General features: G+C 44.4%; 1 protein-coding gene across 1 annotated transcript; it reads left to right on the top strand.

Moving 5' to 3' along the window:
* Window positions 1–7,348: 7,348 nt before the first annotated feature.
* On the top strand, window positions 7,349–17,601 carry LOC102930616 (olfactory receptor 14A16). The gene is made up of 2 exons (XM_007053858.3): window positions 7,349–8,250; window positions 17,568–17,601. The coding sequence occupies exons 1-2, from the start codon at window positions 7,349–7,351 to the stop codon at window positions 17,599–17,601; spliced, it is 936 nt and encodes a 311-aa protein (XP_007053920.3).
* Window positions 17,602–19,777: the final 2,176 nt, after the last annotated feature.

Genomic DNA, 19,777 nt, shown 5'->3' with positions numbered 1-19,777 from the left:
GGCAGGGTGCTGGGAGCACCCCCACAACCCTAGACCACACCACCAGCCCTCTGCCCTGACCCCTACACCCCCCCCACACACCCCAGCCCTCTGCCCTGACCCCTGCAGCCCCACACACACACCCAGCCCCCTGCCCTGACCCCTGCACCCCCCATGACCCCAGCCCTGACTCCAGCACCCCCCCCATACCCAGCTCCCTGCCCTGACTCCTGCACCCCCCACACATACCCAGCCCCCCCACACCTCATGCCCTACTCTTGCACCCCCCACATTCCCACCCCTACCCTGAGCACCAAACAGGAGCTCCTGTACCCCCCCGCCCCAACCTTCCTGTCCCAACCCTGAGCCCCCTCCCTCATTCTAGCTCCCGGCTACACCCTACACCCCAACCCCCAGCCTGCTCCTTCATCCCCAGCCCTGTGCTCAGTGCACTCCCACCCTCAGTTCAGTGCAGAGAGAGGGGAAGAGAATGAGCTAGAACCAGGGAGAAGGTAGGTACCCATTCTATGTGGGCAGGGCCGGGATCCCAGACTGGCAGTGGGCTGAGCGGGGCCGGCAGCCAGGACCCTGGCTGGCGGGAGCTGGCGGACGGAACCCCAGACCGGCAGCGGGCTGAGTGGCAGCAGGCTGAGCTGCTCAGCCCACTGCCAGTCTGGGGTTCTGGTTGCCGGCCCCTTGCCAGCTGGGGTCCCAGCCGCAGGCCCCGTTCAGCCTGCTGCTGGCCTAGGTGAACGGAACCCCAGGCTGGCAACGGGCTGAGCGGGCCGGCGGCACAAGATCAGCATTTTAATTTCATTTTAAATGAAGCTTCTTAAACATTTTGAAAACCTTGTTTACTGTACACACGACAGTAGTTTGGTTATATAATATATAGACTTATAGAGAGAGAGAGACCCTCTAAAAAACATTAAAATGTATTACTGGCACGCAAAACCTTAAATTAAAGTGAATAAATGAAGACTCGGCCCACCACTTCTGAAAGGTTGCCGACCCCCGTCTACACTCATGCAGCATCAACCTCTGTAGGTCGACCATGGCTCAATGCCACTCAGGGAGGTGGTTTTACTGCATCACCTGAACGGAGTGCTTATGTCAGCCAGAGGCAAAAGTGTAGACACATGCACAGATAGATCGATGCAAGTTGACTTATGTCGACCTAACTTTCTAGTGTAGACCAGGCCTTAGACGCACCCATGATCCACAGGACCCCACACTCAGCTGCTGAATAACCCTGTTGGCACCTAAGTTGCTGCCTCAGGCAGGCACCCAGATGCCTAGCTCACGGCTAAGCCCCAGTGGGAACCTCAAAGCAGGTGAAGTTGGACGTTTCCCCACCAAGCTCACCTGCAGGGCCCGATCCTGTAGGTGTCCTGAGAGCATACGTCACTCCACCCAACACAGCTGGTGGGGTGGGGAGGCAAAAGTCTCCTTCAAGCCATTGGTTAAGGCACTCAGCTGGGATATGACAGTAGCCAGTTCAAGTCCCCCCTTTACCTGAGGAGAAAGGGCCCAAACAGGGATCTGTTCCCTCTCAGGGGAGCGCCCAAACCACTGGGCTATGGGATAGCCTGACATGGGGCTCTCTCCACCTCTCCTGCTGCAGCTGTTTGACTCTGCATCCATAATGAAACATGCCTTGGTCCGGAGAGAATGTGGGACCCGCTCCATAGCCCAGTGGTGGGGGTATCCCGCTGAGGGGGGAACCCCTGTTCAAACCCTGCTCCCTACCAGGAAGAGAGGGGAGCTGAGCTGTGGTCTCCATGGGACGTCTCAAACTCCTGGGCTAGATGCTACATGGGTGCAGTCCTCTCTCCCCCACACCCCTGGCCATCTGCTGTGTGGTTAGGTATGTGCCACCACCAATCTTGCAAGAAACAACTTAGACACTTGGCTCCAGAAGAGGCGCTCCTGGCAGTGAATTGCTAGAAGAGCTAGGCACCTCCTTTCTGCCTGGACTTAGGCACCAAACTCCCTGCTAGAACACATCCCTCTCCTTGGCATCTGCTACTGGCTGGCTTAGGCAGCTCCCCACCTAGTGTGCTGGCTTTGTGCATCCACCTCTCCCCAGGCATTGTATGGGGATCTGGGGCACCAAACAGAGGATCTGTGGTTTCCCTTGGGTGGCAGGTCACCTAAAAGTTAGGCACTGCAATATAGGGCATTGCAATGGCTAAATGGATCCCCAATGCACTAGGCCATCCTTCCACCCCATGTGGTTATAAATCTTCTCCATTCTCATTCATGAACCTCCTATGACTACTGCTGCCCCTGATAATATGAAAGCTGCAAGCAACAGGTAAGTCTTGAGAAGGGGGTATTTATTTCCTGTGATAGCCATTGGCTGGCAAAAAAAAAAGACACCTGATGACAAAGACCTCCGATAACTTTACTATTAATGGGCAATAGAGGCAGCAGAGGGTGGGGTGGGAAGGAGTTGCTATATCTGACGAACAGGGCTCCAGGGAGCGACTCACCAACCGCCCTAGAGAACAGACATGGATAAATCTTCTACCCACAGCACCAACTTTTTGCTGCCAGAGAAACCCAGAGTCAGCCACACAGCTCAAAGGCAGCGAGCAAGAGGTCTGAGTTTATTGATATTCAGTCTCACTGAGAACAGTGAAATGGTCCTTTGGTTACCTAACATTTGGCATCCAGATCCAGATAGGGGCATCAGAGGTAGATAGATAGATAGATGAGCTTCAGTGATTCCTTTTGTGGCCAGCAGTACCTTGACGTTGAGAAAGAAACAGTTTCAGCTGGGATAAAGCCACACTTCTCAGCACAGTAAGTTGACGGTTGTCATTAAATCCCTGGGATTTTTAAGGGGTTGAATTTAGCCATATAAATGTGAGTGACAATATCCACATTTTACTGTGAATTCAATTAGCCTGGTATAGCTAATTCTATGGTAACCAGGGGCAAACTCATTTCGCTTAATTTTTATCTTTTTTACATAATGGGGAATGTGGGATCTGAATGGAGACCTCGGGTCCAGTTTCTGCATGCCAGTGTCTTACCCTGTAATTTTGGGCAAGGGACTTAACATCCATGGCCTTCTGGTTCCCAGTTTGTAGAAGGGTTGTAAATCAGGAACAAATTCACTAAATTCAGTGGGATTGGGCTGTCATCTGTGAGGTCAGATTCAGGTCTTTTAGACTCTCTCTTAGACACTTGGGGCCAGATTTTTAAAGGTACCTAGCGGCATTCTGAGATGAACCTAGGCACGTACAATCCATTAAAATCAATGGATGTTAGGCATCTAGATGCTTTCGAAAATCCCACTGGGCACCTAAAAAAAACACCTTTAAAAACCTGGCCCTTCATTTTTGATCCACTGCATGATCCAGTGGAAAGAAGAACTTAGCTCCAATTAGAGCTGGCCAGGAATTTTTCAATTGAAGTTTTTTTTTTTGGTCAGAAAACGCCGATTGTCAAAACCGAACCGTTTTGCTAAAATGTACCCATTTCAATGAGACATCTGTCAGGAAGGTTTCTCAGGTCCAGGATGAAATTTCTGCTCAGAATAAGAGAGCAATCCACCCCAGAGTAGCACAGTGTTTAAGCTCTCACCTAGGATGTGGAATAACCAGATTCAAGTCTCTCCTCTCAATTAGGCAGAACAGAGACTTGAACTTCTCACATCCCAGGTGAGTGTCCCAGGCTATTGGCTGTTCTGCAGCAAGTGGGTCAAAGTTTCCTTCTTCTTTTTATTTTTCATGAAAAAATTTAAAAAGTGTCATTTTCACTCCACATTAGAATAAAATCAAATGTCCAAAGTTCTTGTTTTCCAGCCAGCACCAGTTCTGCCATGTTTGAATATTGTTGTTTAGCTATGGGAAAATCATTTCATGTCCTTATGCCTCAGTATTCAGAGATTCATATATTCCAAGGCCAGAAGGGACCACTGCGATCATCTATTCTGACATCATGTATAACACAGGCCAGAGAACTCCCCCAAAATAATTCCTAGAGCAGATCTTGATTTAAAAAATGCCAGTGATAGAGAATGCACCACAACCCTTTGTAAATTGTTCCAGTTAATTACTCTGACCATTAAAAATGTATGCCTTATTTCCACTCTGAATTTGTCTAGTTTCAGCTTCCAGCCATTGGACCATGTTATACCTTTATCTGCTAGATTGAAGAGCCCATTATTAAATATTTGTTCCCCAAGTAGATATTTATAGACTGTGAGCAAGTCACCCCTTAACCTTCTCATTGTTAAGCTAAATAGATTGAGAACATAAGTACTGCAATATTGGGTCAGAACAATGGCCCATCTAGCTCAGTATCCTGTCTTCCAACAGTGGAAAATGACAGATGCTTCAAAGGGAATGAACAGAACAGGGCAATCAACAAATGATCCATCCCCTATCATCCGCCATCATCCAGTTCCAGCATCTGGCAGTCAGAGGCTTAGAGACACCTAAAGCATTGGGTTGCATTCCTGACCACCTTGACTAATAGCCATTGATGGACCTATCCTCCATGAACTTATCTAATTCTTTTTTGATTCCAAAGTTATAGTTTTCGCCTTCACAACATCCCCTGGCAATGAGTTCCACAGGTTGTGTGTTGTGTGAAGAAGTACTTCCTTTTGTTTGTTTGAAACCTGCTACCTATTAATTTCATTAGGTGACCCCTGGTTCTTGTGTTATGTGAAAGGGTAAATAACACTTCCTTATTCACTTTCTCCACAACATTCATGGTTTTATAGACCTCTATCATATACCCCCTTAGTCGCCTCTTTTTCAAACTGAATAGTCCCCATATTTTTAATCTCTCCTCATAGGGAAGCTGTCCCATAACCCTAATAATTTTTGTTGCCCTTTTCTGAACCTTTTCCAATTCTAATCTATCTTTTTTGAGATGGGGTAACCAGAATTGCATGCAGTATCCAGGGTGTGGGCGTACCATGGATTTATATAGTGGCATTAACATATTTTTTGTTTTTATTATCTATCCCTTTCCTAATGGTTTCTCACATTCTGTTCGCTTTTTTGACTGCCGCTGCACATTGAGCAGATGTTTTCAGAGAACTATCCACAATGACTCCAATATCTTTTTCTTGAGTGGTAACAGCTACTTTAGACCCCATCATTTTTTATGTATAGGTATAGATGGGATTATGTTTTCCAGTGTGCATTACTTTGAATTCACCAACACTGAATTTCATCTGCCATTTTGTTGCCCAGTCACTAGTTTTGTGAGGTCTTTTTTTACCTCTTCCCAGTCTGCTTTGGATTTAACTATCTTGTCAGTTACATATCACAGTTAGTAGTTCTGAAATTTCATATTTGAGTTCCTTCAGAACTCTTGGGTGAATACCATCTGGTCCTGGTGATTTCTTACTGTTTATAAATTTGTTCCAAAACCTCCTCTTTTGACATCTCAACCTGGGACAGCTCTTTGGATTTGCCACCTAAAAAGAAAGGCTCAGGTGTAAGAATCTCTCTCATATCTTCTGCAGCGAAGACCGATGCAAAGAATTCATTTAGCTTCTCTGCAATGGCCTTATCTTCCTTGAGTGCTTCTTTAGCACCTTGATTGTCCAGTGGCCCCACTGATTTTTTGGCAGGCTTCCTGCTTCTGATGTACTTCATTTTTTTTCTGTTAGTTTTTGAGTCTTTTGCTAGATGCTCTTAAATTCTTTTTTGGCCTGCTTAATTATACTTTTACACTTGACTTGCCAGATTTTATGCTCCCTTCTATTTTCCTCAGTAGGATTTGACTTCCAATTTTTAAAGCATGCCTTTTTGCTTCAAACTGCTTCTTTACTCTGTTGTTTTGGCACAGTGGCATTTTTCTGGTCCTCTTTCTATTCTTTTTAATTTCAGGTATACATTTAATCTGATCTTCTGTTATGGTGATCTCTCTCCAATTTATCACCATCTGTCTTGAATTGTGGGCACAAGATCTGGACGCAGGATTCCAGCAGTGGTTGCACCAGTGCCAACTACAGAGGTAAAATAACCTCTCTGCTCCCACTCGAGATCCCCCTGTTTATACATCCCATGATTGCATTAACTCTTTAGGCCACAGTGTCACACTGAGAGCTCATGTTCAGTTCATTATCCACCATGACCCCCAAATCTTTTTCAGAGTCACTGCTTCCCAGGGCAGAGTCCCCCATCATGTAAGGATAGCCTACATTCTTTGTTCCTGGATGCATACATTTATATTTAGTCATATTAAAATGCATATTGTTTGCTTGTGCCCAGTTTACCAAGCAATCCAGATCACTCTGAAATACTACTGTGTCCTCTCCATTATTTCAGTATCCCAGTCTTATCATATCTCACCTTTGTTTAAATTCACTTGAGTTACCACACGATGCAACTGGTAAGAGCCCTAATCACTAGTCAATGGGGCGGTCCTCACTCTCTGTATATCTGGCCCAATGCATATTTAATTGTTTATACACAGTGGAACAGCTTCAACAGAACAGACTGAGGACACCCTGCCCAGAATACCCCAGCCACCAGTGGCTAAGGACCTCTTCTGCACAGTGGGAGACTCAAGTGCCTTTTCCACAGTGGAGAGAAGGGGGGATCGAACCCAAGTTTTCCCAAGAGAGCTCTAACCACTGGGCTAAATGCCATAAGGAGAGGCCTGACTTTCATTCTGGGTGGGCTCAGGCGTGCTCTGAGAGCACCTACTGGATCGGGCCCCACTGGTAGGCAGAAGAACACCCAATTTGAGGATCCTGCTGGGGTTAGGCGTGAGTCTGGGTGCTTAGACAGTTAACCTGGCAGGCTTTTAGGCACATACAGCACTTTACCAGTGGGAAATTAGGGACCCAGGCCCAGAGGTTTAAAGGTATTTAGGCACCCAGTGGGATTTTGAAACACACCTGGGTGCCTAACACCCATTGGAATCAATGAATTTTAGGCATCTTGATACTTTTGAAAATTTCACCCGATGCCTAAATACCTTAAACAATCTGGCCGTCTATGGGGTAAGGCAGCAGCTGAGTGGGGGTTTTGTGACTGTCCGTGGGGCATAAATGTTGGACTGAGGTGCCTAAAATGGCATTTAGGGGCCTAAGCCCCTTTGTGAACCAAGAACTTAGTCAGAAAAGTAACCAGACAGGGCTTAAAATAAACACAAGCAGAAGGTCTGTTGAATAAGAAGATGCCATTAAAGTTGTGCCTCATGAACCTGTACTGTAAACCTTGTAATTACATGGTGATGGAGAAGAAAAGGAAGAGTCTTGTTATTTTCCTGAGCTGCAAGATATGTCCTGCAGCATAATATCTAAAACCAGTCTCCATCTATCTTCTGTTTCTCGTTCCATGACCATTTCCCATTGGCCTTCCTTCTGCAGTGTACATCTACACAAGAAATGTCCAACAGAACTACTGTAACTCAGTTCTTTCTCCTGGGATTCTCTGACGTGCGGGAACAGCAGATTTTACAATTCCTGATGTTTCTAGTGATTTATCTGGCAGCCCTGGTGGGGAATCTTCTCATCATCACAGTCATAGCCCTCGACCACCACCTTCACACCCCCATGTACTTTTTCCTGGGCAACTTATCCTTCCTAGACCTCTGCTACATCTCAGTCACCATCCCCAAGTCCATGGCTGACTCCCTAACCAACAACAGAGTCATCTCTTTCTCTGGATGTGTCATCCAAGTCTTTTTGATTGTATTTTTTGCAGTAGCAGAGCTGGCCTTTCTCACGGTGATGGCGTATGACCGCTACACTGCAATCTGCCGCCCTCTGCATTACAGGGTGACTATGAACAGAGGTGTATGTGCCCAGATGGCAGCTGGTTCATGGATTAGCAGCATGATCTGCTCTGTATTACACACAGCTAATACTTTTAGGTTACATTTCTGTGGGTCCAATGTTATCGCTCAGTTTTTCTGTGATATCCCACAGTTGCTAAAGATCTCTTGCTCTGATACACATGCTAATGTAATAGTCATGATTGCCCTTGGATCACTTATAGATATGGTCTGTTTTGTATTGATAATTGTGTCCTACATTCACATCTTCTCCAAGGTGATGAGAATCCCCTCTGAGCAGGGCAGGTACAAAGCCTTCTCCACCTGCATCCCACACCTGATTGTTTTTTGTTTATTTATCAGTACAGCATCATTTACGTACATGAGGCCCAGGTCGATGTCTTCAACATCTCTGGACCTGACGGCTGCTGTGTTGTATTGTGTGGTGCCACCACTAATGAATCCAATTATTTACAGTCTAAGAAACAAAGAGATAAAAAGTGCTCTGTGGAAAATGATAGGCAGGATATTTTTTCCCAAGAAAAACAAATTCCTCACACTGAACTCTTAGTGTCCTCCTGGAATAAAGTATTCCCATGTTCCACCTTATGTAATGGGTCAGGCTGACTTTGGATGAGGACCAGCCTATGTTCATGTTAAGATTAGAACCTGACATTTTGCATTTTCTGCTTTTGGCTGAAAACTTTTAAAATTTGAAAGAAATCTGGGGAAAAAAATTTAAAGCATCTAAGTGTCCCGGGATCCAAAGTCCCATTTTCAAGGAAGACTCAGGCACTTCTGAAAATTTTACTCTTAGGTGCTCAAATCCCGATGAGTTTTTGATAGAATGTGGGAGTCTAATTATCTTTTGGCCCCTTTGAAAATCCCAGGAAAAGTTAATTGCAATTTTTCCTTTTCCTATTTTGGACTATCCACTTAAAAAGATTTTTTTTTAATTTCAAAATGTAATTTAAATAAATAAAAACAGTGATTTTTTTTTCATTTCAAAATGCTAACTCCAAATTAAAAAAAAAACGGAAATATTTTAAATGGGCATTTTGACTTTAAGTCAAACTGACAATTCATAATGATTATTGTCGTTGCTGTTTTGTAGCCATGTTGGTCCCAGGCTATGAAAGAGACACGGTGGGTGAGGTAATATCTTTTATTGTACCAACTTCTGTTGGTGGAAGAGACAAGTTTCCGAGCAACCTGAAGAAGAACTGTGTAGCTTGAAAGCTTGTCTTTTCCACCAACAGAAGTTGGTCTAATTCATAATGACTTTTTTTCATTTGCAGATGACATTTCTAAATGAAAGAATTTTCATTGGCATGTTAAAGAGTTTCATTCTGGTTAAAAAAACAACAGCATTTTTAGTTTTGACATTTCCCAATCAAGTTTTTGAGAACTTTTTATTCTGTGAACATGTTTGTATTTCTACTTTTCACCCCTATCTGAGATGAAAACAAATTTCAAAATACCAGAATTTCTCACAGAAGTTTCTGTTTTACAACCAGCTGTAAGCCCCAGGCTTTTACACTAACATTTTCATTTTGACTTTACAAGGAGTGGGCTGCTGACCTCTCCAAACCTCAGGGGAAAGGACTGAGGAGGGAAAAGGGGCCAGTGGGGAGGACATGGCTGAGGCCTGCAGCTGGCCTTATTTACACCCCAGCTCCAGCTCCTCCTCACCTCCCATAGGGGAGGTAGGCACACTTCCACCCATCTCCCCATTCTATCCACTGAGCAATGAGTCCCTTTTGACTAGGGCTGGGCAGAAAATATGGTTTTTTCTGTAGAAAATTTTGACTTTATGACAAACAACCCATCCCCCCAACTTTCAGCTGAAAATGTAAATTTCTATTTGGAAATACCACTGCCACGTCTCATGGGAGTTGCAGTTCATGTGCTTCAAACCCCCATTCTCCTCTATGGACAGGTTCTCTGGCTGGACAACATCTGTACCATGGGATTCCTTCTTACTGAGCCATTGCAGTGCATCATGGGAGTCCCACGGCTGCAATGTATCATGGGGGGTGTAGTCTGGCTAGGGATTCCAGCCCATAAAGGAGAATGTGACCACAAGGAAATCAAACTACAGCTCCCATGAGACACTGAAGTGGCATTTTCAAGTAGAGAGATTCACTTTTCACCTGAAAGTTTTCAGACAAACAATGTTTGGCTTTGGGGTTTTGGTTTTCCAGAGATAGCAGACATTTTTTGCAAAAAGATCCATGTGGTTGAAAACTGAATTTTCCATTGAAAAACATATCTGACAAAAAATTTTCAACCAGTTTTACTTGTGACGACAGCACAGAGAGACATTGACAAGAAGGTTTGGTGCTCCATTTTCTGCTCTCAGGGTGGTCCCCTCATTCATGCAGCCAGAGGAGATTGGGGATTGTGCAAAAAAAATTCATTAGTTTCTTCTCTTGTTGATAATCAGACAGGAGCCTGGACCTTGGAGAATGGGTTCTCCTGTTGCCCACAAAAGGGGCTCCTGCAGAGTGGGGCTGAAGTATATTGGCAAGGAGTGGGGTGTGGAGAAAGGTTATCTAGCCACAACCTCTGCTTTTAAGTGTTCTGTCAAAAATAGATGACTTCAGGCTGGAGTTTTCAAAGGAGCTCAAGGGATTTAGGCACTGAACTCCCACAGTGATTCAGTGGGTGTTGTGCAATCCTTACTCTTTTAGGTGCCTTTGAAAATTACAGCTTTCTGTCTCTTGTGCTGCTCAATTGCTTGGACACCTCCAAGTGTCTGGGCTTCTGTGTTGGGTGTCCCCTCATTGATGCTAGGACCTGCACCTCTGTCCCTTTTTTGTCCCTCGTTTTTATTTCTTGTAGCCCCTCCCCTCCATGAGCAGCCCCACACATCCACCGTGTCCCGCGTCTCCTCCACACCCCCACTTCCCCTGAGGCCCCTGCTGCTCCAGTTCTCCACCCCTCTCCCATGCCAAGTGCTCCCCCCACCTGTTGCAAGCGGCAGGCAGCAGGGTTCTCGCGAGGGAGGGGGTGAGGAGGGACATGGCAAGTGGTGGGCGGGGGCTGAGGAGGGATGTGGTGGGCAGGGGGTGTCTCTCAGGCGAGGGGGGTGAGGAGGGGTGTGGTGAGCGGTGGGGTATCATGGGGGAGAGGGGTGAAGGAGAGGAGGGATGCATTGGCAAGTGGGGACCTCCAGAGAGGGGGAGTGGAGTGGAGGGGAGGATCACTGCAGCCAGGCAGCAGTGGGCAGTGGGGGCCTCGGGAAGGGGCGGGGCAGGGACAGGGAGAGGTGGGGCCACCACGGCCCAGGCGTCCGGTGGCGGGTTGTCAGTGGCTGCGCCGGAGGAGGCTTAGCCTCCCCTGGCCTATTATACCCACCACCCATGGGGACATGGAATGGGAAGAGATTGTGCCTGATAAAGTGTCCTGGGGAACGTTGACACATTCTGATATAAACCTCCACTGGACAACAGAGGAGATGAAGAGTGAAATATTGAAAAGTGCCTAAAGGCCAAGAGTTAAAGGTATTTAGGCACCTAAATATTCAGAAAGGTGCCTACTGGGACCCTCAAATGTGCCTAAGTCCCATTGATTTCATGATTTCCACCCATCTGAGCTGTTGCTAGTGGTCTCCAACTGTGCAGTCTTCTGAAGGATCAATAAGCCAGCTCTGACCTGTGATGTCCATCTGGATGGTGCAAGGGGGAGTTCAGTCTCCAGGACCCATTCATGACCTGCATCTCCACAGAGATTGTGCCAACCAGCAATGGGGACATTGTCTGCCCATCCAGCTAGTGGTGGGTTTTGTAGTGACAGGGCAAATCCAGGATCTCAGATCCCAAAGCTTCTCTCTTGAACTTTGAGGAATCTGGGATCCCAACATGGTTTAGAGTCTTGGTTTGGGTCCATCTCTGCTTTTCTGTCATGTGGACACAATCCTGCTAAGGGGAATGCTTCTTCTTTCAGCTTGAGTAAGCCTCGATGCTATATCCCAGCAATGTCCCAGTCTTGTTTCCACTGGAGTCCATAGGCTCTCCATGTCTTCTGGGTAGAGCTGGTAGGGAATTTTCCACTGGAACGATTTTCCAATGTAAAATTCTCGCTCACAAAATCAAATTTTTCCATGAGAATATTGTGGTGTTCAGCGATCCCTCTGTGCTGAGGGAGCGTGCAAGAGCTCAACACGTAGGAAAAAATGTGTCTCTTCTCCACATGAATGTGGTTAGCACCTAGGGATTCCTGCCTCCAGCCACTGAGTTCAGCCCACTCGGCCTTGCTGCTTCTACGTTTTTGCTCTCCCGCTTGTTTGCCGACACTGCAGACATGCACAGGGCAGGGAAGCCTGGGTCTGAGCTGGACAGGGCTCCAGGGATTGAGTCCTGGAAGCCCTCAGAGAATGGACGTGGTCACATCTTCTTCTCCCTGGCAGTGAAATGCAAAGTCAGCTGCACACAGCCCAGCTGCAGAGACCAGTGTGTCAGAGTCACCTCTAGTCCCGTGGTTAAGCCACCCAGCTAAGGGGTGGCAGAGCCCTGTTCAAATCCCATCTCCTCATCAGGCAGAGGGGAATTGAACTGGGCTCTCCCACATCCCAGGGAGTGCCCTAACCACAGGCTAAAGGTAAAGAGGGAGGCTTCCCCTGGCCTGATTCCTTCTGGCAGGAAATGGCTTAGGTGCCTAAGGTAGCTGACTCCAGGAGAGGCATTCCTGGCTCTAGACCTCAAACAGAGATAGGGGCGTCTCTGCAGCCTGGACTTTGGTTGTGATGTGCCTGAAAGGGGCAGGGCTTAGGACACACCCCTCTTGTCAGCATCTCCCATTGGCTAGTTTAGGAATCACTCTGGCTTTTGTGGGTCCTGTTCTTAGGGGCCTGTCTCTCCGAGTTCGTTGTATGAGACAGGAGTCCTAACTCACTCTTTGTGGATCCCATTATTCCTCAATGATTTCCTAGGCACCTGGAAGTTAGTCGCTGTGATGCTCAGCCATTGCAGCCCATGAGTCCCCTTATAGATTTGGGGCTGGGCTCCTCTCTCATCCCTTAGAAGGGTCCCTCCTGCTCACGGGGGAGGCTCTGGGCAGGGCTGATGTAGTGGGAATGTCCCACTGCCTTGCCCACACTGTGTATGTTAACTAAATGACTCAGGGCTTGATCATGCTCCCATTCAAATTAATGGGACTTATGCCATTCACTTATTTTATTTGGGGCATGAGAAGAAAAATAGACCCCTTTCTAGTGTGTGATCTGACCCATCTTCGAAACCACGGGGCAGGAAAGAACCTGCTATTGTCCCCCACCAAAGATGGGCCACGCTATTCAGTGGCCGCGCTGACTCCAGGGGCAGGAGGAGGAGAACCGGCCCAATGGGCAGAAGGTAGCAGCAGCACTGACTTTGGTTTGGGAGGAAGGGTGGGCTTGAGTCAGAAAATGTCTCGACTGGGTCGGTTGGGTGGGCTTGGATCGGGGTTGGGTCCAGGTCCGGGTCAGGCCTAAAAATCAGTCCTGAGCACACTGCTAGTCCAATCACCATTACATGTCTACCAAGGAGTCAATCATCTAGACAGCATGTGTTCCATTATACCCTAATACACCTCCCAGTTTACAGAGAACAAAAGGTGACTACGGCTTTGGCCAGTGGAGACAATAACACTTACTTTGCCCATTGCGGTTGGAACATTCTATGCTTTGGCAAGACTTACATCTTTGGTTTTGATTATAACTTGTTAGTCACATAGTACAGCCAATCATAAAGCATAAAACAGCTTCAAAAATAGGTCATGACTTTTAGATATATTTTCCGCTCTATAAACCATGTAAAATCTGCCTGCATGATTTGCAAGAATTGCATGACAATTCTTTATTGTCTCTCTTATCCTAACATCGCAAAGATTCGTGGGAGTCTTGTTTGTCAATTGTTTAGCACAGCCATGAGCAATGCTTAACCTTTAGATCCATGTGGCAATATTTCCCCCGTTTGCTACCATAATCATTAGTTATGGTAGTACCTTATCTGCTTAACCTCCACTGGAAACATTCATATATGTAGCTGCAGATAGTGCTTCAAGATGAGATTTATAGTTGTGCATTAAAAACTATGAATCACAAAACAGAACTAATACAACTAATATAATTAGTTGAAAAACCTTAAATCCTGCCTCTAACCTCGTATGAGTTACTGATTGTTATGAACTAGATCATCCTGTTAGCTTTTCCTTGGACTAGGCCATACTGATACTGATTTGGATCACATGAGTATACTTTCTATTTAGTAACTTCTTAAGGTTTGGAGTTAAAGGATTTATGTTGACCCTGAACTTGGATCTATCTATCTATCTAGGTCCATCTCTTCAGGAGCATTGTTAATGGTGGTCTCATTAGCCCAGACTGAGCCAGGAATAATAACTGTGTGGAAGCAGGGAAAGAAAGAAAGGGTTTAAGTGCAGTCATTTAAATGTCAGAGACAGAACAACTGTTAAGCTAAGTCTTAGCCCAATATCGTGAGACCTGTAGAAGCAGGGCTCACGTCAGAAGTGAGTAGGAAACAGCAGAATAGTCAGTGTGACCGAGGCTTGAGATAATGATGTGTTGAGAAGAGAAAGTGAGAAAATACTGAATTACATAGTAAACAGCCTAAATAAAATGCAGATGTTTTTAAGTAATGCACATCACAAAGAGGTATAAATGCTTGTGTGATTTTGCTTGCACTTTGGAGAAACTGAGGCAGAGATGCTCTCTGCCAGCTGTATTCTTCCCTTGCATTTGCTTGAATAAAGCTGTCTCTGATTTTGTTGCTTCCAACCTGAGAGTGGAGTTTGTTTTCTTTCACACCTATGACAGTTTTTTTTTCTAGGGGTGTAAAACAGAAGTTGTAGTCAGTAACGGGACACATTAATGAGCCATACTGACAGATTTTATGGTACTGCTCCTTCACAGTATAGGTCACCCTCACAGCTGGTTTATGCCATTTGGTAAGCTGTACCAGACAAGACACAGTAGCAGCTGTTAGAAGAAAAAGGAGCAGGTTGACCCAGAGGCGGATATAAGTACAAGCTTCTTTATTGTGATACTTGTTCCCCTGGACCCAATTGTCCAGTATTAATCGAATTGATTACAACATATGCTTTTTGTTTAGATTAGTACGTACATGCCTACCTCCATTACAACACCACAAAAAGCCTTAAGTAATAAAAACACCCACTGTTAGTAAAGCCACCACTATCCATTACTCATAGCATTACACGTTACTTTTACCTTGAGGATACAGTTCTTTGCAACAATTTGTTGCCATAAATCTCCCTCATCAGCAGTTCTCAGGGAAGGAAGGAAGCGTCCTTTTCGCACACTGAATGGCGGGGCATTCAGGCTGGAGGTCCTGGCTCCAGCTAGCCTAATACCTTGGTCCACTAATCATGCTGTGCCAAAAAAAACCCAATCCCCCACAAAAAACAATGCAGCACAGGTCAAAAAAATAAGCTACTAAATTTACAAATATAGCTTTCAAAAAAAAAAAAGCTAAGGCAACGCATAATTTCAAACACCCCATAAATATAATCAATATTACAATTCATAAAAACCATTCCTACAACATAAGTAATACAACCAAAAATTAAATATGCATCCATTAAGCCTGTCCAAAAGGCACAAGCAATATCAGTGCAAGCACAAAGAGCAGGTAGTTCAATAGCCAGTTGAAATGCATTCGTTCCTCAAAGGGCCTTGGCTTCCAAAAATCAACATTTGGCAATGCTCCACCAGGAGCTCCTGGAGTAGCTGTATCACATGGTCCCAGTACCACCATAGTCCAGTTAGTAGGTATTGTTGGGTGTCCTGTTACATTAAGCCAATGCATAGCCGGTATATAAATCTAATAGGTAAAGTTTCCCCAACTTCAAAAAAAAGTTTCCTGGTCCAAATCCCACCCTCCACACACCTTCTACCCTCCTGTCTAGCATACTCACAGATTGGAATTGTGATGTCAAATACCCCTCAGTAGAACAACATGACATATGAGGCATGCTGCAAGCTCTGGATTTATCATGCCATATGAAAATGTTTGGTATCTCCAGGCATTCCTTATAAATATTTCCTTCCAGGTAACCTCTTGGATGGACAGCTGCCAATTTATCAAATACTTGGCCAGAAGGATTAAACACAGGCAAAGAAATTAAAATATACAGGAGACTGGCTATTGAGATACAATTAATTTTACAGGCATCCTCACTGGGAAGTGGCATTACTGACCCAAAGTTGCTGATGGTATAAAACTGAATTAGTTCACGTGTCCAAATACAGGACCAATTTATAGTCTGATTTTCCTGGGTACATTTAGGACAATATCGCTTGGGCATATGTCAAGGTTCCTTCCCCACTCTGAACTCTAGGGTGGAGATCTTTATGAAAGGCCCCCTAAGCTTATGCTTACCAGCTTAGGTTAAGAACTTCCCCAAGGTACAAACTTTGCCTTGTCCTTGAAACCTATGCTGCCACCACCAAGCGATTTAGACAAAGAACAGGGAAAGAGACCACTTGGAGATGTCCTCCCCCAAAATATCCCCCCCCACGCCCTACCCCTGCTTTCCTGGGGAAGGCTTAATAATAATATCCTCACCAATTTGTACAGGTGAACACAGACCCAAACCATTGGATCTTAACAATGAAAAATCAATCAGGTTCTTAAAAGAAGAATTTTATTTAAAGAAAAGATAAAAGAATCACCTCTGTAAAAATCAGGATGGTAAATACTTTACAGGGTAATCAGATTCAAAACAGAATTATTCTAGGCAAAACCTTAAGGTACAAAAAGACAAAAAACAGCATAGCACAGCAAATTTTACAAGCCAAACACCAAGAAAATCTAACGCATTTTCGAGCTAGATTACTTACTAACTTTACAGGAGTTGGAAGGTTTGCATCCTTGATCAGTTCCCAGCAAAGGTATCACACAGACAGACAAACTCTTTGTCCCCCCCTCCCTCCAGATTTGAAAGTATCTAGTCTCCTCATTGGTCATTTTGGGTCAGGTGCCAGCGAGGTTACCTTGGCTTATTAAGCCTTTACAGGTGAAAGGCTTTTGCCTCTGGCCAGGAGGGATTTTATAGCACTGTATACAGAAAGGTGGTTACCCTTCCCTTTATATTTATGACAGCATATATTTGTCTTTAATTAATCTAGACACTTTGTGTCCCTTAGGATCCTTTTGTACTTCATCCACAGCTTATAATATATAACTGCTATAAGCAGTAGAAAATATTTCCTTACCCCTGTATTTATCTTTCCACTTTGCACTATTAACATTAATTATTTCCTCAGCTAGCCCATCTGTTTCATTGGTATTGGGTTAAGTACTATATCAGCCTGTTTATAATGGAAATAGCTGATCTGTTTTTTTGATATTCTCTTAGTGTACCCTGTTCCAAATTGACTTACCTGATTTGAAAAGGCCCAGAATAGAACTTATAATTCTGTTTAGGCTTTGTAACCCCCCCATGTTCTGAATGCCAGAGGAGACCTGATTTTCCTGACCTCCTATAGTACCTCATTTTATTAGGATATGCAGCCAATCTCTCAAATCAAACCAACATGTACAACCTGGACACACTAGTATCATTACAAAGACCAATCTCTGCCATATTCTAATTTAACAAATTTAAAACCCCAGATATATGCATAACCCGAACATTATTAATCAAAGGCCCAGGTATCAGAGTAGCAGTGAGTCCATCTTTGGTCCTACTTCAAATTCTGTACAGGAAATGGATTCTGCAGTTGTCACTGTGGTGATCACTGAGTGGATCTACAACCCATAGAGTAACTGTTTTGTTTGTGGTACACGGTTCCCTTCGGGTCTCTCTTTCTTTGGAGAGGAGATCAATACTTATTTATAAAACACTTGTTCTTCCTTTGTTAAGTTCTAAATTAACAAGGAAATGCTGCTGGCAAAACCAGACACCTGATTGCTATTTGTACTTTCAACTGCATTGTGTTTTACGTTATTAGTTGTTCCATTATCATCAAGTTTCCATACAACAAAATATACAGAAGATTTTGTCCAGATAAAATATATCACAGAGAAGTTGTGGATTCCTGTGAGATCATGTTACTGGTTGAAACGCATTGTTTCAGAAGGTCCCCACTACTGCAGTTTTATGGATGTTGAGATATGAACCTCATTTACTACCTACTGGGAAGCAGATCCATAGGAATAGCCCTGGTAGGATGTTGCCTTCTATGACTTCTTCTGCTGGGAAGAGAATTCTCTTTTGAACAGCTTAAAGTTGTTACATAATGAATTTTATCAATCAAACTCTTATTTCTAGTAACTCACTTTCATGTATAGGTGATCTTTATGCAAAAAAGTTTACTTTCCCCCTTTGACTTTCTGTCTTTTGAGGGATAGTGTAGCAGATCACCACCGTGGCCCCTCCTGCTGGTTGCCTCAGGAATTAGCTCAATTCCAGCACTCAGAGCACCTCCGGCTGGCCGGTGTCTCTCCTGCCTCAGGCCCTCATGTCCCTCCCAGACCCCAGTGCCCCTTTACCTTGGGGTTCTGCCCACAGCAGTACCCCTACACTCAGTTTCCCCTCCCAGGGGAACACCCAACCCTCTATGCCCACCTTGTTTCAGTGGCTACTGCCAGTTGTCATCTAGCCCCCATTCTCTGGGGCAAACTGCAGTCTGTAATGGCCACTCATCACTAGCAAGAGGGGTTGGACCTGCTGCCTTTCTTGGCCCAGCTGTCTCCCTGCAGCCCTAGTACCTCTGTTGCCCTTCAGCAAGGCCTTAGCCTGGGGACTGGCCTGGCCTGGCCTGGCCTGGCCTGGCCTCCTTCAGGCAACTAGGTCCTTCCCATTCCAAGGCCGGAGTGAGAGCGATCCAGCTCCTCCCTTTGTCCTTATATCAGGGCCAGCTGTGGCCTGATTGGGTGTGGCCACAGCTGTGGCTACCTCTTCCAATCAGCCTACCTTTTTTTCCTAGGAGCAGGGTAACTGCCCCGCTACAGATAGTTACAGGACTTTACCCAAGTTTTTTAATTAATTTGCTTGTTATAACAATTAAACCTCCATTATGGGTTATTAACAGTTTTGTACAAAACATCAATTCCAATAACCAATAAATTTAAAAAAATAATTTTGCCGAATAATTGAATTGATGTTATGATAATTTGCTAAACTGATGATTAAAAGTAGTATGGTACCACTAGTGAAAAGCAACATTGGTGGTTTTTTTTTTATAATTATGCACACAAAATTAATTTTTGTTCTTACAATAAAACCAAATAAGACAAAAATAGTTAAGTTACACACAAATGTATAGCATATATATATAAGACATCTTACAATTAAGATGAATGTGGCACCACAATTGTTATACTTGGCCATAAAAGATAAGACATTGAAACTTAAATCCATTAATACAATACTTGCCAGGAAACAAAAGGGATTAAATGATTGATTAGGCAGGTTATCCGTTACCTTTCCATTTAAATACTCCCATAAAATGAATTAGAATTCATATTAATTTATTTGCCCCCTTAATTGTATTAATTTAATTAACTTAAGGCAATATACATAATTTCCCCTAATGATTATTGCTATATATAGAAAATTATATTACAGATTTGACATTTGGATTCCTAAAGGGTTAAAATTATTAATTTCACTGAATTTATTCAATGTATTTATTGCTAAAGTTAATTTGGTTTGTGAGAGTTTAAAAGGGAAGTTTTGTCACCTTATTTTTCCTCTTTGTCTACACCTGCTTTTATAAATTAAGTATTTTGCTTTTCTGTTTTTTTTTTTTTCCATGCTGACTTCCAGCATGATCGTACCATTTATGCTAAAGGGTTTATTCTCTTTCCCCACTCCTCACCCCACCTTCCACATCTGGATTTTTAAAGAGTTAAATTTATTTAAGAAAATAAATAGAGAGAGAGAGAGAGAGAGAGGAGGAGAAAAGTGTAACTTTTAGCTACAAACAAATGCACTTGTATCTTTTGTCTTTTCAAATGACCAGTGGGGGCTAAGGCCAGGGACTGATTGAAGCACAATCTGTTCCCACACC

The sequence above is a fragment of the Chelonia mydas genome, chromosome 14 (genome assembly GCF_015237465.2).
Source record: "Chelonia mydas isolate rCheMyd1 chromosome 14, rCheMyd1.pri.v2, whole genome shotgun sequence".
NCBI classification, from domain to species: Eukaryota; Metazoa; Chordata; order Testudines; family Cheloniidae; genus Chelonia; species Chelonia mydas.
This window is presented reverse-complemented; position numbering and strand designations above follow the sequence as displayed.